Source organism: Dasypus novemcinctus, chromosome 1, assembly GCF_030445035.2.
Source record: "Dasypus novemcinctus isolate mDasNov1 chromosome 1, mDasNov1.1.hap2, whole genome shotgun sequence".
In the NCBI taxonomy this organism is placed as follows: Eukaryota; Metazoa; Chordata; class Mammalia; order Cingulata; family Dasypodidae; genus Dasypus; species Dasypus novemcinctus.
The window spans coordinates 86362532-86382406 of record NC_080673.1 but is presented as its reverse complement, the minus strand read 5'-3'; the positions used below and the strand labels follow the sequence as shown (position 1 = coordinate 86382406).

The window sequence follows — 19875 nt, the reverse complement described above, 5'->3', positions numbered from 1 at the left end:
AATATGCCCAACTGTTAATGGGCAGAGTAGATATAACACAATGAAGGGATCACTGTTCAAATAAAAAGAGAACTTCAATATAATACATAAGGACTAAACACAGGACTAGTTAACAAAGTTTTAGGTAGTTTTCCCTAATTCCTGGACACCAGCCCCATTTGGAAATTTAGAAAATTTCTTCTACATTCCTTTGCCTTTTAGATGTATCTTTTGCCAGCAATCCCAGAAATTTATACTTTTCTTGAAAATATTCACTAACTTAATTATTTCTGTAAACAGTAAAATTTGTCTGATTTGCACATACTATACAAATTTTTAATATCCAAAATATAACTTCCAAATATAAAATATTACCAATATAAATGATGATTTCTGCTAATTTGCAACAACTGCTCCCTAAATAATATGGTAACAAAGCCAAAGCATTTATTATAGAGTCAATCATGTTCTTAGATCGTTGAAGGAAGACAGAGGAACAGCTTTTATGCTTTGAAGAAATAGCCCTCATCAGAAAAAGAAATGCTTATCTTCTGTGTAACTGCAAGCCATTTCACAACCTGACCAATTAATATACCTTAGAACATCTTGGAATTTCTAAAACATAATTACCCCTCTAATTTTTCCTTTCTTTGAAGAGTACATCCATGGCTCTTTTATTCACGTTTGGTTTTCCTTGTAACCACACAAACAGAATTATGTACAGGTCCACTACTTATCAGTCAAGCTCAATACCTACAGGAACACAACACCATGTCTTTCTTTTCCAAATCCCAGCACCTACAGGGTTGGAGCAAATGGGAACATTTTGCGACGATGTAACATTATTGCCTGCAATGTGCCAGCATGGAGTTGTGTGAGAATCGTATCTGCATGTTTTCAACTAACTTGATTGTCTTTTGCACAGAATGGTTTTACTCCACTGCACATTGCCTGCAAGAAAAATCGCATCAAAGTCATGGAACTGCTGGTGAAATATGGGGCTTCAATCCAAGCTATCACAGAGGTAGAAAAATATTTCAGCCTGTCACGAAGCATTCCTTCTCTTACACTCCTTCCTCCCCTTCCTTTCACCCATCTCATATCCTCTTCACTCAAGTTTTATTTATCGGAAGAAGCCCCAAAGCCCCCACCGGTGCAGAGGAGTAAAACTGCTGTTGCTTTGTTTCGCAGTCTGGCCTCACACCAATACATGTGGCTGCCTTCATGGGCCACTTGAACATTGTCCTCCTTCTGCTGCAGAACGGAGCCTCTCCAGATGTCACTAACATTGTGAGTATGGCTTGGGTTAGAATAACCACAGGAGAAAGACTGAGAGGAAGAGTGTGGGTGTGTGTAGGTACGTTTGTGTGTATGTGATCCAAGGGAACAAGCAAGCTTTCAGTACGGCCCCCATGATCACGGATTATTGAAATAATTTCTAAAACTTGGTTGAGAAGAACCTTGATAGGGTAAGACGTGAGTAAGAAAACAAAATGGAAGCTGTGGAGTAAAACAGCTTAGGCTTCCTGGTACAGATGAATTGCACATGCATCTCAAAAGCTCCCCTGAAAAGGAATGGATAATTGGTTTTAATAAAATCTTCAGGAATCATCCCAGTTGTTTGAGTGAAATATATACCAGATAATTTCAGTTGAAACCGCAAAACAATTTAGTCGGTACCATAAACAACCATATCAAAAGATTAAACAGAGACAGATTAGGAATTTTTACTTGATATCCAATTCCCTCTCCTTAATTACATGGATTTTACATTAACTTTACTTTGATTTTTAATTTTGATTTGATTTTGTTTGCTAGAATGGAGGCCTCTCATAACTGAAATAGTTATGCTACTGCAACTTTTTTATGTGTTCTGAACGAATGTTGGTCTCCAGATAACTTTCTGCCAATAAATATTGGATATTCCAGAAATCTCCTATCTAATGTAAATTAGAATTTTTACTTTTAATTTCTTTATATTCCCCTCATTTTCTTGAATCCCACCCTTTTAAACTTTGTCTGGAAAACCATCCAATACAAATTTTCTCCTGAGCAAGAGAACTTACCCCTCATAGCATACAATAATTTATTTGAAGCTCAAAAGGGGTCACTACAAAATTATGATTTTTATAAAAAGTATTAAATAGAAATAACTCATCCCAAATTAATGTTAGTGCTTATTATTAAAATGAATCATAATTTCAAAAGCAGTTAATTATTGTTGCTAATTTTTAGCCTCTTCCATTTAAGTTTTGAAAGAGAATGTCCAATTTCACTTTTGATTTGTATTCTTTCTCATATTTTCATTTCTTTGTATTTTGGACACTGTTTCTGTTCTGAAGTTTTTCATGCCTGGGAAGAATCCATTGTAGAAATAAACTTTTTTATTTCAAATATCATTAAATACTTTATCTTCATATTATTCAACAATTGGGTCGTAAAACCATTTAAACTTTTAAATACTAAGTCTATGTTTATAAGTTTCCTTAATTGTAGATTGTCCCAAGGTAATAATATTATATGCTGATCTTTAATTACTCTATTAAGCCTACTTGTGTATAATTTCTAGTACCTTCTTAGAACACTAAAATAAACATCATCCTTTATTTTCTTACAAGATCACCACACACTTACCTCCTTTATTTTGTTTTGTTTTGCTTCATTTTATTTTATTTTTTATTGAGACCTATATAGACTTACATACAGGCTAATAACTTTCCAGGAAAGTACTCTATGTCCACGCCCACTGTAATCTGTTTTCCTTCTTTGAATTCCTGTGCCTATGGGATCACAGGAGTAATGGTGATACTCTGCTAAATTATGGTATTATGTTATAATAATAAAATGTACAAGTGTATTCTATGGGGTGCTTGACTGAAATCTCCTAGGTTAATCTTTTTAAGGGAAATTTTTGCAAAATCATCAGAGTAATCCATATCCAAAGGTTGTGGGATTCTTTGGCCCCTCGGTTTGCTTCTTAAATTGACCAATTTCAAATTTTTGAGGTTTATGGTTTACAACACATCCCCTCTGCAAAACATGCTATATAAGCTATTTGTAGATTTTCAAATAAAATGAATAAATACTAATTAAAACAATAAAAATTTGATATTCTTTCAGATTCTTAAAGACTCCCAAATGTGGTAATTACTATATTAAATTTTAACTTCCAACTGTTGGTCATTCTAAAGGTCTTCACTTTATCTTTTCATTTGCCTATTACATACATGCTCTTTCCATACAGCCCCCTCAAAACAAACACTTGAGAGACATCTGACCATATAATCCTTTTTTCAACTTGTTTCCCAGTTATTTTTGTTTGTTTTTGTTTTAGTAAGATATGTTCTTCAGGGAGCAGGTACTATACATATGGCTGCTAGATAAAATACAGGACTCCCAGTTAAATATGAATTTCTGATAAATAATGAATAATTTTTAGTGTAAGCATATTCCATGCAATATTTGGGACATACTTAGAGTAAAATAATTATCATTGTTTTTCTGAAATTTGAATTTAAGTAGTTGTCTTGTACTTTAATTTGCTAAATCTGGCAACCCTACATTTAGAGGAATTTAACTTTCTCTAGCAGTGGAATGCTTGTGACCTTGGGTTTTCTCAGAAAATGAGGCTCTAGCTACTAGATCCAAACACCTTACAGGCTGATCAAGAAACTGTGTGGAAATTGACTGCCTGCTTGCTGTGTCAGAGTTGGTCATTTCCTGACCCCAAATTACCCACCCTTGGAGCCTTTGTGTGTTGCCTGAAATCATGTTGCATTTTTAAATGCAATGCTATCTGTTGTGCTTTGATGCTTTTGGACTTGATGCTGTCAAAGTGGAAGTCAATGTAGCTGTCAGCAGGGTCAGTTTTAACAATTGGGAAGAGGGGCATGAAACTTAGTACCTGCTTTGGGCATGAGCATACCCATTCTCTTGCCAGTCTTGTTTTTGTCTGAAAAATTCACTCCAATTGTGAGGTGTACCAATAACTCATTCATGAGAAGATATTAGTACTGTCAAGCTCCTTTTCTAGAAAGTTTAGAAATACACTTTGAAACCTATAAAACTGTACTGCCAGGTACAATTCATAATCCAAAATATTCATTGACTGAACCATGGGAGTAAAAAACCAAGCACTTTTTAGGGCTATCAAGAGTACAGTGTGGGGTACTAAAAAGTTTTCTCTTCTTCCTAAAACAAATCAAAGGATTCATGGCACAGTTCACACTTTATATTATGTTTAAATAGTCCCCCCAATCTTTAAATTTAATTAGCTTATTTAAGGAAATTAGCACTGTTGACTGAGATGAGGTAACTAACAATCAAGAATTGGAAGTTACTGATTAAAAAATACATGCATTGTTATTTGTTTTCTCATTTATACTTATGTACAAGTAGGGTAATATAAATATTAAAGGAAATAAATAATTTACAATAAAATCAGTTACCCCAGAGCCATTAAATAAGGATTAAATGAGCATTGTTTTAAAGTGGTGCAACCAACCATGTGTGTGTTTCTATGTACATATGTATATACACGTAACTTTATTCTTAGAGTAAAAGTCTTATACTTTAGGTTAGGTTTTATATCTAACTAATCAATTTCAAATGTGTGTAATATCATAAAAATAACTTATTTTAATTATAAAATAACGGTTTTGGAAAATTGAAAACTAATTGAGACATTTTTAGACTTTCAAGACCCCTTACTTGATGAAGCATGGGTTGTAAAATGAATATGACAGTTCTTCATTGAGTAGGAACTCTTGGTGCCTCTTTGACCTAACATCTTGTAAGAAAATTTATTCTTACCTTCATTATAGCAAAATGAGTAAAATTATCATATTTTTGTGAAATCTGGAAGTAAGGAGAATATTCATGTTTTATTTTTGAAATATTGAGAAGCTCTTAGCCTCATCTATTTAAGGATAGATCTTAAGTGATATAGAAAACAAGTTAGAAGTCATGGTTGTCCAAAGAGGAAAAATCCTGCCATACTCAAGAATATCCTAAGCCTGAGGACAAATATTGTTATTGCAATAATATGTCATTTTCCAAATCAATATACTTGGATGCCAGATTCAATTACTTCATAAAGGTCAAATATGTCATCAGAAAATAAGGGCACTAGAGGATACATGAGTCATCAACAAAGAAGAGAAAATTAGAGTAGACCTCTACCTTCATGCTTTCAAAATCAAATCATGTGAAATGAATTATTCATAACTTCCTGAGGAATGGATCTTGAATATAGGGAAAAATTAACTGTGAGGTATGTACCAAACTAAAGTTCTCCTTAAGCCTTCTAAATTTAAGGGTTTTTGTTGTGCAAGGAATCTGAAGAAATTATTACTAGAATTTTTCAGAAATATCCAAATTACCACAACCAGCTTTAAAATCAACTTGGGTTATTTAGAATGGTTTGCTTTACTTGATCGAAATCACCTTATTTTCTAGAATAGCTGTGGCGAGTAAGTTTGTAGTACTTATATTCCAATATGCTGTTCTTTCATAATAAGTAATTTGAATGAAAGATAGTCTGCCTTCTTCAGAACTTCAAATGGTGTTAAAAAAAAAACACGCTGATTAAAAAACAACTCTCTTTGCAGCAGTTATTAACAGTCCTCCTAATGAGAAAATTCTCTTAATTCTAACCCTGATCCTTCCTGCTGCAGCTTCACCTACCATTTCCTCAAAAAGTATTTCATACCTGGATGCAGCACGAAGATACCTGAGGGATGATATCATGTCCAGAGCTGCCTACCTGAGTGGATGACACTAACAGTCGCTTTACTCGTCTCTCAGTCAATCTCTCAAATACCTGACTGCCATTAAACATGCTCATTAATATTAATAGGAGACTTCATGGGCAAATCAAATGTCTTATGTGGACAATTGTATAACAATTTATACAATTATAACACAAAGAAAAACCAGATGGAAAATGGTAGTGTATTTCAGAAATAAAATTTTGAATATTGAAAAACAATGATTTATATATGTACAAATCATGTGATATTTTGCAATGTGTGGACTTGGTGTTCAGCATCTAGAATTTCTCAATAAAATAGGATCAAGTTGTGACACACAGGTAAGTGTGACAATGATAGATTTAGGTTTATAAGATAAAAGATAACTTCAACACCAAGAACAGTGTAAGTGATGCTAGGTTGATTGTGAAGTTAAACCTCAGGGTATCTTAGGTGTTTGGATAAATTCACTGGTTCGTCACGGCCTAGAAAAAATAAAATAAACGTTTGTTTTATCTTTGATGATACTGTTGAAGATCCCAAACTGTTTTTTTCTAGACTAAATAATTATGCCTTTTCATATAGATTTCTTAATTCTTTGGATATAGGGCTCTGTTTCACAACGAGGACACCTTTGTTCTTTCCCACCGAGGCAGTGGGTTTATTCATGATTCAATAATCTGTGTTTCCTGGCAGCGTGGGGAGACTGCACTGCACATGGCGGCCCGGGCGGGGCAGGTGGAGGTGGTCCGATGCCTGCTGAGAAATGGTGCCCTTGTGGACGCCAGAGCCAGGGTAGGTGCTGGTGCCCAAGTTCTCCTCCACTGCACTGCATGGCCCCATCTTCACGAGAGGAAGTTCATCTTCATTCCCTTGATTTGGAGATGATGTGGATGATAGCTGAAAGTGGGAATTTCATAACAGATGTTCTGGCAAAAAAGAAAATTGCGGTTAATGTATACAATGAAAAAGGCACCCCAATTCCAGAAATATCAGCATTTGAAAAAATGTGCAATTTACCATCTAGGAAAAAAAAACATTGACATAACATTTTAATATTTTTAAACCATGAAAGCCCTTTCATATATATCACTTAACCTTTGTGAATTTTAAAATTTCACCAATAAATGCTACACATATTAAAATTAATTTCTTTCCACCAAAGTCAGTCGAATTGTCACAGATATTCCTTTCTTAAAAACGAATTATACTCAAAGTTTCAATATTTTCCCTCATCTGTTTCACTTTCCTACTTTCTATAAAGTGGTCTTTCTTCTTATTTCTGATTTTACTTATTTAGGCATTTCTGCCCTTCTACTATTCAGAAGTAGAATTTTGGTACTTCAGATTTGATCAGACTCATCCTATTTCTTATTACTTCCAATATCTCCCACAGGCTTATTTTTCTTTCTTGGCTTTTTTTTTTTTTTAATTTCACTTTCCAATTTCATTTCTCATTTCCTTTATACTGAACACCCCAGTAATTTTTTTTTGATGCACTATATCTTCTATTTCCTTTCCCATTTTGTTCAGTTGACTTTTGCATGCACATCTTTGGGATTCTCATGTAATATTTAAAACTTCTCTCCTCCGATATTTGATATACTTATGAATCATACCATCTTGAGTCCATTTTAGAAATGGCATTGCATTGTAGTAAAACCATCTGGTTGAAGTCCTACTAGTTGTTAGTGATTGCAGGCAAGTCATTTCACTTCTTAGATCTTCACCATTAAAATGTGAGGGCTGGACAGAGATCTTCCTTCACATTTTCTGACTTTGTGAAATATATAGGCATTTTCTTTTTTGTATTTAAAAAATGTATTGAAGAATAGCATGCATACCTGAACATATATAAATAATAAGTATATAGTAAAAGCTGTGAACTTACAAAACAAACAAGCATAGCATACAGGACTCCCACACGTCATCCCACCACCAATACCTTGCATTGTTGTGGAACATTTGTTACAGATGAAAGAGCATCATCAAAATATTACTACTAACTATAGTCCATATCTTATATTTGGTGTGCTATTCTCCCAACCCACCCTATTATTAACATTGGGTATTAGTATTAAATATTTGTTGTAATTCATGTGAGAACATTCTCATATTTTTTCTGTCAACCACGGTCTGTCATCTATCACAGAATTCACTGTGGTATGCAGTCCCATATATACAGGCATTTTCTTATAATAGGTCCCACATACTTTCAACAAAATCCAGTGATACATGGGCAGCCTTAAATTACTCAGCATTTTAGGTTTTATCTTCTATCCATCCTACAAGCAGTGGCTTACCATTAGCAATTTATGCTCTTACATATTTAGAGCTTTCTTTACCAAGCTGCATTGCTTTCTTTACCAAGCTGCATTACCATTCTTCCCCTGCCTTAGCATTTTTCTTGTTTGCTCTTAAAATTACCTGGCATTGAGCTACTTCTTTAAACATTGCTATGGTCAGCCAATAAATTCCAAGTATCATGAACTTCACTATTTTTACCAGAAATTGTGATAATGCCTGGGTAAATATTTTTGTAATCCATATTTAACAATAAAAGGATTTCCTGTTTCTCTCTCTTAAAATAAAAACCCTAATATTTTATTTTCACTACTCAAATTTTAACTTGTTCTCTTTTTAATGAAAATTTGCTAATCTTTCATGTATCTCTACCAATTTTTCTACTTTATTTTACCTGTTATTATAATCTGACACCTTTTTGTATATATTCTGAAACCCCTCTTTCAAAAAAGCTACTAGCTAGAGACTCTTTCCTTTGAAATTTTGCATTTATTTATATATTTTTCCACAAACATACGAGAGAGAAAGCAAAGTTAGAAAATGTTAAAAATTGGTAAATTTAGGTAAAGAATATATAGTGTTCATTGTGCTATTTTCTCAGTGTTTCTATAGGCTTGAACTTTTTCAACATAGGAAAAAATGAAACCGTGTTTTTTTCCTAATGGTCAGAAATACAAGCTTGTTCATTCAGAAATTTTAGAAAATATTTTAAAAAGCATGAAAAATAAAATAATTGATTTTTTTTTCCTTTAGTGATTCCCCTACCATTTTTTTTTACTGTACCCTTTCTTTTCCCTCCTGCACCTCTTCACAGGAGCGCTCTGGCAAAGGCCAATCTTTCTAATTAAGATTCCTGTAGATAATGATTGAAGTGATGAATGCATAACTGTGTGACCACACCAAACACTGTTGACTGGACACCTGGGATGAACCACACGCCCACCAATATGTATGAACAAAATTGACCTGTTCAAAAAAAAAGATTTCCTGTAGGAAGATGAATAAGAGTCCTTCGCATTTCTCTAGATCCTGTCAATTGGGTTTCAGATAACTCTTGCTCTTTCTCAAGTTTAATCTTGTCTAATCAGACGCTACAAACCTTTAAGATAAATGCTCGTGTTACAAAATATTACTTAAAATTATTTAAAAATGCTTAGGCTGAGACTCAAAATTCCACAAAATTCAACAAATAAAGTCATCACCATGAAATGCTGAAAACCCTCCTGAGGTCTCCCCTTGCAGTGAGAAGAGAAAACACACTGGGAGCACGGCATCCAAGAGCTAGTCTCATCCTTTCTCATATGTCTTCTCCCACACTGCCTTCTTCCTTCTAGCTTCCTGTACTTATAATCTCCAGAATGGTCTAGATCCTGCCTGAGGATGGTCTCTGCCCAGGTCTCTGTGAGGTTGGCTCTTTTTCAATGAAATCTCAGCATGGATGTCACGTCTTCAGGGCATCTGCCTGTGACCAGCTTACCCATGGCAGCCCCTCCTCCATCTGCCCTACCCACCCTGTCTGTCCCCTTAACCTGTGTCCTCTCTTCAAGTCACTCATCATGTTCTGAAGTTATCTTGTTCTTTTTCTGTTTAATCATCTTTGTTGCATGTCTTTCCCCAAATAGAGTATAACCCTCCATGACTGACTTGTTTGTCTGGACCCCACTGTATCTCCAGGGCTTAGAACAAGGTCTGGTACATAGCAGAGGCTTGGTAAGTAATTTCTGACTGCATAAATATTCCTTTTCATATACAATTCTAGAATGTAGCACTTAGACCTCATCCTAGGAGGGTCAGAATCAACATTTCAGGAGCTGCAGTGAGTTTTTCCATTATAGACTTTTTTTAACTAATCAGTTCTACTGGTACATATTAATAAAGCACACAGTTCATCCAAAGTGCACAATCAGTGGTAGCTGGCACCATCACACAGCTGTGCATTCATCACCCCAGTCATCATTAGAGCATTTTCATTATTTCGATAATATTTAAAAAAACAAAAGAATTCTTCACCTCTCAATCTCCATGATTATATGTTTGTTTATTTTGTAAACAGATTCCATCAGTTCTATTGTTTTATTTCTCTTTTATCTCTTCTTCTCACTATTTTTGGACACTACTTCTTGGCTAATGGATTAAGAGTTCATCATTGCCCCAACTCTGCCTCTTACCTAAAAACACATTTTAGAGTGTGCCTCTTGCAACCTTCCACCTCTATCAAATTCTGAAGGGCAGAGGTTGAAGAAGGGAAACCCGGAAATGGTACATGTTCACCATAGCTATTCTCAAATTCCTTATGTATTTGATTATCGTTTGTCTGTTTTTGCTATCCTCTCTGTGTTTCAGAGAAGTTGTGTATTGTCAAGTGTTTTCAGTCTGCATATTACCAGTGAGAGTCATATTGTCCTGGTAGTTTTCTTAGTGGATATCTTGTAGCATGAGGAGGCAAAGAAATATTGTCCTTAGAATCAAAACATCCCAATTCAAGTCCTGTTTTAATAGCTGAGTGACCCTGGGCAATCCTTGAGAAGTCATTTAATTCCTCTTACTCTGTTATCTTGAAAAGGGGATAATGTAATACATTTTATGCTTTCCTTTCAGACCTATTATAAGGATCCAGTCTGTTCATATATGCAAGAATTTTGTAAATTGTATATTTCATCAAATCTAATAGTATTAATAAAGTAATTATATTATTAGTATTAATTATTTACTTCTAACTACCCTGGAATTCATACAGTGCCATCCCATCTCTACTTAAAACTCACTCTTAATACTTTTTTTCTTGAAACTTTAGGACACTGAATTTATTTGAAATTATTTTCCCTGCTCTATTATATCTTTTTTCAAATCTCTCTTAATCCCTAGAATCTGGCCCAGCTTTTCCTTCTTCACTTTTATTATGACATATCCTTTGGCAGATTATAAAGTTAGACCTCTTTTCATCACACAATTTTTTAATAAGATACAGTGTTTGCCCTGGTTTTCTAACACTGAAAACATTTTTTCTGACTGCTTACTAGCCAGGTGATTTCTTGAGCATCCTTAAACATGCTTGTATCAGCTCTATTTCTTTTCTTAGTTTTCAAATGAAAAGCACTTGGCAAATAGTTAACCCAATTTACTTCTTGCCGAAGTTCTATTTCACCATTGAAGTCCTTGATGCAAATCTCAGACCCATCTGCAACGTTTACTAGAACATCTTTTTAAATCAGATTGCTTATCTTCTCTATCTACAATTCTCTCTTTGCAGAAAATGATCAGCATTTGGGTTCTTGGCTTGCTGAGTGTAGTAAGAACAACATTTTTCCAGCATCTTTGTTCTTTTTCTCTTGATACAGTTCCCAGAATAAATCCTGCCTCTTAGTGATAGCTCTTAGACAAAAATCTAACTCTTAGGACTTATGGACCAGATTTTTTTCTAATTCAAAACTGTGAGTTCGTTTATATTAAAACACAGGTGAAGGTTGATGCCTTAATGAGTTGAAAAAGATATTTGGGTACCCAGAAAGCAATGACCAAACTCAAAGAAGTACATATTTTTGAAAGATCTAAGGAGATTTTGTGACCAAGCATGTCATCTTTATAACAAAGTATCAAATAAGCCATGGTCACAGTAATAATAATTTCCTTTTGGGTAGGGATGCCTAGAAGTTCCAAGGCAATGCCATGAAACATCTGAGTGAAATATCTTGTCATTGAAGTTTGATCTGTCCTGGCACTAACTTTTTACTTGACTTGAGTTGTAGGAGGAACAGACACCTTTGCATATTGCCTCTCGCCTGGGTAAGACAGAAATTGTCCAGCTGCTTCTACAACATATGGCTCATCCAGATGCAGCCACTACAAACGGATACACACCTCTGCACATCTCTGCCAGAGAAGGCCAAGTAGATGTGGCATCAGTCCTCTTGGAAGCAGGAGCAGCCCACTCTTTAGCTACTAAGGTAAGGGGAATGGTTTCAAGACAATGCAGACCAACAGGATTCCTAAGCCAGCTCACCTCTGCTCTACTAGGCATAGTATCAAGAAGGGTAGATGTCCATTTGGCCTCTGACTTATTTTTTTCTCTTTGAATAGTTTAGATACATTATCTAATATAAATCTACAGAGGTTGTTGCAATATGCCATATAATATCTTCAATAAGAGTACTAAATGCCACTCTACTAATTAATGCCTGTGTTGTTTCTAGCCAAAATATCTAGTACTTCAAATAAAACAAATTTCTATAAAGCAAGGGCTACATTCTCTTCCTTTTCCATTATAAACGCTATAATATATCCCAAGAGAAAAATAAATACATTTCTCAAATAGGCTGAATTGGAATTATTGGCAAGGAAGACAGTGTTGTACTATATTGACAATACTGTATTTGTTGAGTCCTATCTGAAAGTTTACCTTACTTAATCTTGCATTTTCTCAGCCCTAGCATTAGTCAGCACCTATTTGGCATTCTCATTCCTGTTTTGACCTCTAATCTTTATCAGCTACACTTTTGCCTCAGTGTTTACAGTGTCTAACCAGAGCTATCGAATCATACTTTATTGGTTATTATTGTCATCTAATAATGAATATGTACCAACCTGAATTTTATTTTTATATAATTCATAATAGGGTAATTTTTTCTACTTAATACCCTCTATTTAGAATTTACTCATTGGAGGTTACTTAGAATAAAAAATGAACAAACTGAGCCATCTGTAGTAAAATTAATTTGGCTAATGTGGAAGAGAAGGAAAATGAGCCACTGCAGCAGTTAATTTGCTTCAGGTCACTGATAGGGTAAAGCATCCTGTAAACTTTAATTCCCAGAAATACAGCAGTGATTTGGATTAACAGAAAGACAATTTTAATTTGTACATATTAAGTAGGTGTAAATACCATATCTGAGGAAGAAGGAAGTTTGAAAGTTTGGACTGAGCTAGTGTTTCAACTTAGCTGTTAACAACGTATCTGTTTCTTATGACTATCAAAAGGTTGCAATTTAAAAAACTGAATAATTATTCAAATTCTGAAAATCTGAAGTTTGAGTTTTTTTAAAAAAATTAGAAACTAAACAACCAAATAAAATAAGTCTAAGGACCCAATAGAGACCAGGTGATTGTCCCATCAAATCAAGGTGATGCATAAATAAAATTAAGATAGGTAAAACACAGAAATAGAGAATGAAACATGATGTCTTGTCTTCCAAAGAGTTCTAGGATTTAAAAAAATATCTCTAAAGCCATAGTAAATTAGTTCTGTAAAATACAAGAAATATTAAAGAGGGCATGGGAAGCTGAGGTGACTCAAGTGATTAAGTGCCTCTCTCCCACATGGGAGGCCCCAGGTTCGGTTCCAAGCGCCTCCTAAAGAGAAGATGAGCAGACGAGCACACGGCAAATGGACACAGAGAGCAGACAGTGAGTGCAAACAATGAGGGAGGGGAAATAAAGAAGTAAAATAAATCTTTAAAAAGTGAAAATAAAGAGGGCAGTTTAGCAGTAGAACTGTCTAGGGTTCTGCGCAGTAGATGACTCATGGCCATTAAAGCTGTTGTAGTATTTATAAACATCAGTGGGTAACTGAAATCCTGACCAGATTAATATAGAGAAAGAAGGGAGATGTATGACTCAAGAGATGCTCTCCAACCTCTTTTTTGTGATACTACAGTGAAGAGCCTATATAGTTTTGTCTAATAAGAGTTTCCAGATTTATAAAGGGGTTGGATTACTAGTCCAGCAAGACTTTAAGGAAAGGTTTGTTCTTTTTCTTTCCTCTCAGCATGTGATTTGTCCCTAAGACCTCTACCTCCTCCAGACTGTCACCCCAATCAGTGCGTGCATTGAGCAGAAGGATAGCTGAAATGACGAATATCAGTTTATATGGACTAGTGGGAAGAAGGAAAATATTCCAACATATGTTCCATATTTGGAAAAAAATGGAATATTCAGTCTCCTCCATGGACTTATTATAATACCAAGTGTTTAAAAGGAAAGCAAAATCTTAGTTAACAATAATTTGTCTGATGACACTGATATGGTCAATATTGCTTCTATGTTTACAGTGAGGGCATATGAATAGTCCCAAGGGTAAGCCATATATTAGAGCACCCCCAGGCTTTTTTGCTGCCTGTGTTTTACAGGCCCTGGTGAGCTTTAGAATTCTCCCAATGGAGTACCAGAAGACTAGGAGGTTAAACTGTCTGACCGAGGGGATGTTTTGAGATCATGGAATGGCAGCTACCCCAGGCTCTAGATCTGGGCCCATGGAACACATGAGGCACTGAATCTGTATATAAAATCATGTGTAAGAGAGCAGGTGATCAGTCAAAAAAGCTTTAAAGCTTTGGTGTATTTGCAAGTCTTGTGTTAAATCAGCCCAGCATCATGCCAGAAGTAGAATGGCTTTTTTGTACTATAGCTGTCAAATTATTTAAATTTAAATGAAGAAATTCTGAATTCAGGTTTTCTAAAAAGACAGAAAAAGAGAGGAAGATGGAGAGAAGGCAGCTGTTGTCTTGATCCTCATAATTTAAGAGGCAGGAAAAAGGTTGGTTTTTTCCCCTCACAAATTTGGAGCCAGTTTACTGACACCAATGACTTTTACTACTGGCAGACATAAAATTCCTTAAAATGAAATTTCTTTAGTTCAGTCTACTAAACCAAGCTTTTGAATGTTAAATTCATTCTTTACCCTAGTCCTTGTTTATGGCTGACAGATTTATTACTATTAGTATTTTTCACAAATAAAGAAGCAACATGGTAAGCTTAATATGTCAACAAATAAAAATATTTTCTGGGTAAGTTTCTAAAAGAAGTGCTAAACTTCACTTTTGTCCACATTTTCAGAAGGGTTTTACTCCCCTGCATGTAGCAGCCAAGTATGGAAGCCTGGATGTGGCAAAACTTCTCTTGCAACGCCGTGCTGCTGCAGATTCTGCAGGGAAGGTAAAAGTTTCAGTAATATATTTCAGTCAAATAATTCAGTTGAGTTGGAAGATTTGGAGATCTGTATTTAATGATTTTTTTTCACTTTTCTGAAAAGAATACGAGTGCAAATGATGAAATTATGCCCAACAGACCTGATGGAGAAGGCCTGTGCCTTGTGCTTTATTCTTGTTACAGCAGGCCCAGAACTTCTCTGTATGAAGAAGAATCCCTGCCATGTTTATGTAATAATTCTTCTGTAGTATTTTAGAGCTCTACTTATGGTGAACACCAGTTGTTATATTTGACTATCCTTAAGCAAGATGCACTTTGCTAACTAATTATAAACCCAACCAGTTATTTTCAATTTTAGTTAAGGTTCTAATATGAAAGTTATTAGGTATTTGTTTATTTTCACTTTTTTATTGACTATATTAATATATTAACACAGACTTAATCGATACTTGGTTTCCATTCATGCTGGTAGCTTCAGGACAGCTAACACTGGTTTATTAATGCTGAAACTTAAACGCACCCTTTACAGAATGGCCTTACCCCACTCCATGTTGCTGCTCATTATGACAACCAGAAGGTGGCGCTGCTGTTACTGGAGAAGGGTGCTTCCCCTCATGCCACTGCCAAGGTGAGGACCACAGAAAGGATTTATAGGCATAGGGTGTAACTGTAAACAAAGTACATGGGTACTGTTTTTTAAATACATGTTTGGTAGAACAGCAACTAACCCTAATCATAGCGTTTTTGGTATTGATGGCTTTTGTAATTAAAAAAATTTCCACTGATTCCATTCAGCCTTTTAGGATATTTTAAAGAGTTAGTAAATATTAATGGGATATGCCTATGAACCTTAATGCTATCATTCAGAATTTTAGAGACTGAAGTCTGAAGTTTAAGAAATGAAACATAATTAAGACAGTACAAGTTTTTCCTTCTCCCCTAAAAATGGAATGTTATGATGTAGCATACCCCTTTGGATTCTCATTTTTTCAGGGACTTCAGATTTTTCATTTTACTCTGTGAAAGACTCTGTTGTTTTGTATTTGAAATGTTTCACCTGTATTAACTGTAGTATGAATCCTTTTAAGTCCTTAATCTAGGAATACGTTTTTGTTGTATGTCTAGCACCAGTATCTAAAATAATTCCAACTAGGACTGGTACATATGGCCAGGGATTTCCCACCATTTAAGTTGTTCCTTTATTACACTGAAAACATAAATGAATGTCATTTAATACATAAAGTCATCATTACATTTTTCATTTATTTACTTAGCAAACATAAAGTGAGAACATAAGTAGGGCAGTAAGAAAGCATGCGGTCCATACTTTCATTTGCACATGTTCGAATGGATGACTTATATTTAAAAGCGCCCAAGGATAAGAAATCTCCTAATCTAGTTAAGAGAGAGAAGATTATATATATACAGAATTTTACTGAAAAAACTAACAATATAAGTACAAAATGAATAATTTAAAAGACCTATGAGAAAGTTTAAAATAAAAAGACAAATCTAGACTTGGTCTCTATCCTCCATTGTTTTGGTCCATACCGTGAGGCACCACCTACTAAATCCTGAAGTCTAGGTAAAGTAGTCCTCAACTCTGGAGTCCACAGCAGTCCCATATTCTAGAGAAGCTCCTCTAGTGTCTTCTACTCATCTGTCCCAATCTGTCAGTGAGCATGGGCCTTTGGTTCTGGGATGATTCCAAGAAAGTTCTGGTTGGTAGGTCCTCCTTCCTCCCATCTCCACTTTCAACTCTCTATACTCTACCCTTTATTTTTTGAAACATATGTACTCAACCCCTTAGCCCCAGGAATCTCTTTGCTTCTTTTTGCTAGAACCTCTCTTGGTCTTCCTTGGGAGGTTGTCTGTTACTGGTTATAAACAATTCTTCTTGAAATGGCATGAGAGGACTCTTTAGATCTCGCAGGTTGAGTATCTACAGGACAGTCCCCTTATACTGCCCAAACTGACACTCTCTTTGATCATCTCTTGTGTAATTTTGCTGAAAAATCTCTGTCTTTCTTCACTTGTCTCATTAACCAATGCCTGATCATTTGCCTGGCTTTGGTGGAGCATGGTCTACAGGAATGGGATGAGGTTGTATCTGAAGAAAACGTACTGTCACTACAAAAGAGGATGCCAAAACTTAGAGGATACACAAAAATCTATATGCCTTGTTATTCAATAGAGCCCAGTGTCACCTAGTGTGATGTTCTAGAAGAACTGGTGCACGTGCAGCTGATTACTAGACCCTGAAAAGGCTTCCAATGAGAGCTTCTGAATTTTCTTCATTAAGAGTATTAAAGAGAAATATTGTTTGTCTGAGATGAAAGATGATGTTAATTTTTGCTTGGAGAAAAGTGGACAGAATAGAGAGATAATGTACAGTTATTTGAAGATCAAGATTTGATGATAGACTTAAGGACATTTAAAATCTTAAAACTGCTTCTTATTTTTTGGTACACTTTGCAATTAGATTTCATGAAATAGTTTGACCTAAAAATATTTCACTTTTATGGTAGTTTTACAAGAAGCCCTGGATCATTTTGCCGAATTTCCCACAGAAATTTACAGTTAATGGCAAACCCACTGTTTTTAATTTTTATCTCACATTTTCCAAGGAGAATTCTACAAGATTTGATAAAGAAAAGGAAATATAATAATACAGCTTCTAGACTAACCCTTGTTCCAGAGGCTATTTTTTTGTTTGTTTTTGTTTTTTCCTTTTCCTTTCTTTTCTTTTAACTAATATGGGGCTTAGGGCTTGGCTCTTACAAGTAAAATATGAATTTCTCTGGTCTTCTCCATAAGCTTTGTCATAAAACTAGTAGCTTCATATTTCTACTTTCAGGGCAGCAGGTTGTGGAGTAGAGAGGAAGTCTAGACTTGAGTTGGCCACACAGTTATTATCAGCCACTTGCATGTGGACGATCCCTCAAAGACAGTGATTGTATCTGCCTCGTTCACCTTTGAATACCCACCTAGTCACTCTACCTGGAATATGTTAGCTACTCAGAGAATATTTCTTGAGTGAGTAAAAAGTAGCAATCCAATCAGAAGCACATTAGTAGGTGCACTGTAGCAAGATCATGGCAAAAATTTCCATTTTGCTCTGTACTACGGAAACCATATCTGAAGTATAGCATTGGGTTTCAAGTGACACAATTAGAGAGCAATATTGGCAAACTAAAATCAATCCCAGACAGGTCACCCTTAATGATGAGAGGTCCAGAAATGGTGCTTCTATGAGGAATACTTGAGGAAATGGGAAAAGTTTAGCCTGGAAAAAAGAAGACAAATGGGAGATAAGAAAACCATCTTCTGGTATTTAAAGGATGGTCACGTAGAAGAGGAACCTGGCTTGTTTTTTGTTGCTTTTTGAGACAGAACCAATATTATAATGAGGAGATTTTCCATTTGGAGGCACTTTGTATCTATGCCTGTCTTACAATAGAATGGGATTGCCTCGTGACATCAGTCGCAGAGGCTTGGGCATTGTTGGATGGAAACCTGTGATGGGTAAGGGCAATTAACTGTAAGCTCACTTTAAAAATTTTTTTTAATCAAAGATTATTTCCTTCAAGGATATACACACTGGGGCAATTGCTAAGCTTAGAGTGTATTATGTTTTCTTTTGTTTTGCAGAATGGCTATACTCCTTTACATATTGCTGCCAAGAAGAATCAAATGCAGATAGCTTCCACACTCCTGAACTATGGAGCAGAGACTAACATTGTGACCAAGCAAGGAGTGACTCCCCTGCATCTGGCCTCACAGGAGGGCCACACGGATATGGTCACGTTGCTTCTGGATAAGGGAGCCAACATCCACATGTCAACCAAGGTACTCTGTTCTTGCCTCTTGTTTTGGTCAAGAGTCCTTTGGAAGAATGTAAACAGAAACCAATAAAAAATAACTTGGAACAAAAGAGAACGATGTGTTACAAGCTAACATGGATATGTTATAGATCCCAAGGACAGGAAAGGAATCCAGCCTTATGAAGGATTGGAAAACCATAAGGAAGCAAGGGAGCCACTCTCACAGAATCTCTACCTGTGGGGCTACATTTTTGCATCTTGACTTTTCTCTGCAAGTCAGTTTCATTCATCTCTCTCTGTAGGTCTGCTTTCTCTGCTTCTCTGTGCAGGTGGCAGCACAGACTACCCCAGAGCCCCCAAGAGTTTTAACATCATTGTAGTTGAAACAGTCAGCTCAGATTGCCCTAGTACCTGCTGATCCTAACTACAAATTGAAGAGAGAGAGATGAATCTATGTGAGGTCTGACCCTAACAACTGTTATGCCAGCTGGCCCATTTCCACTACCTAGGTCATTCTCCAGTCTGGCAAAACATCAAAGGCAACTATGAATGGGGACAGAGAACTTGGTAAAATACAGATTCTGGAGCCAAATTCAGCTATATAATTTTAATACTCTAGCTTGGTGGCAGGAAGAGTTTTTAATGCATTTCAGTTGTTTTAAACTTGTCAGTGACCACTGTAGTATTCTATATTAAAATAAAATGACAATCAAGAATATATATCTGTCTGTCTTCTCTTTATATAAATCTGTTTTACATTTATACATTGTGGCAGTTTGAGATTATTTATAAATTCCAAAAAGAGAAATAATGTTTGTAAACTGGTCTATTCTTCTTGGCATGATACCCTTTGATTGTATTAGATTCAGCTGAGATGTCTTTGATTAAATTATGTTAAGACTGGGGCTTTGATTCAACCATGTCAGTAGGGTATAACTCAGGGTTGAGTGCTCCCCCCTTGGTGGGTTGATATAAACGGACACTCCAGAAGAAAATAAACGAGAAAAGAGAAAGAGCTCCATAGATGCCAGAGGAGAGTACTTTGTCATGATACAGAAGAGGAGAGAAATTTGATCCTGTGGCCCCAGGAAGAGAGA

At 35.6% G+C, this 19875-nt stretch overlaps 1 protein-coding gene across 16 annotated transcripts in view; it reads left to right on the top strand.

Annotated features, from left to right (window-relative positions):
• Positions 1-19875, top strand: part of ANK2 (ankyrin 2) — a 624289-nt gene that overhangs the window by 504856 nt on the left and 99558 nt on the right. For 10 of the 16 annotated variants that reach the window (XM_058293829.1, XM_058293865.2, XM_058293838.2 and 7 more), the window contains 7 exons: positions 905-1003; positions 1171-1269; positions 6426-6524; positions 11780-11977; positions 14862-14960; positions 15484-15582; positions 18606-18803. In XM_058293829.1, the coding sequence (XP_058149812.1) occupies positions 905-1003; positions 1171-1269; positions 6426-6524; positions 11780-11977; positions 14862-14960; positions 15484-15582; positions 18606-18803 (891 nt within the window). The remainder of the gene's footprint in view (positions 1-904; positions 1004-1170; positions 1270-6425; positions 6525-11779; positions 11978-14861; positions 14961-15483; positions 15583-18605; positions 18804-19875) is intronic. The other 6 variants (XM_058293888.1, XM_058293873.1, XM_058293862.1 and 3 more) reach the window with 3 other exon arrangements.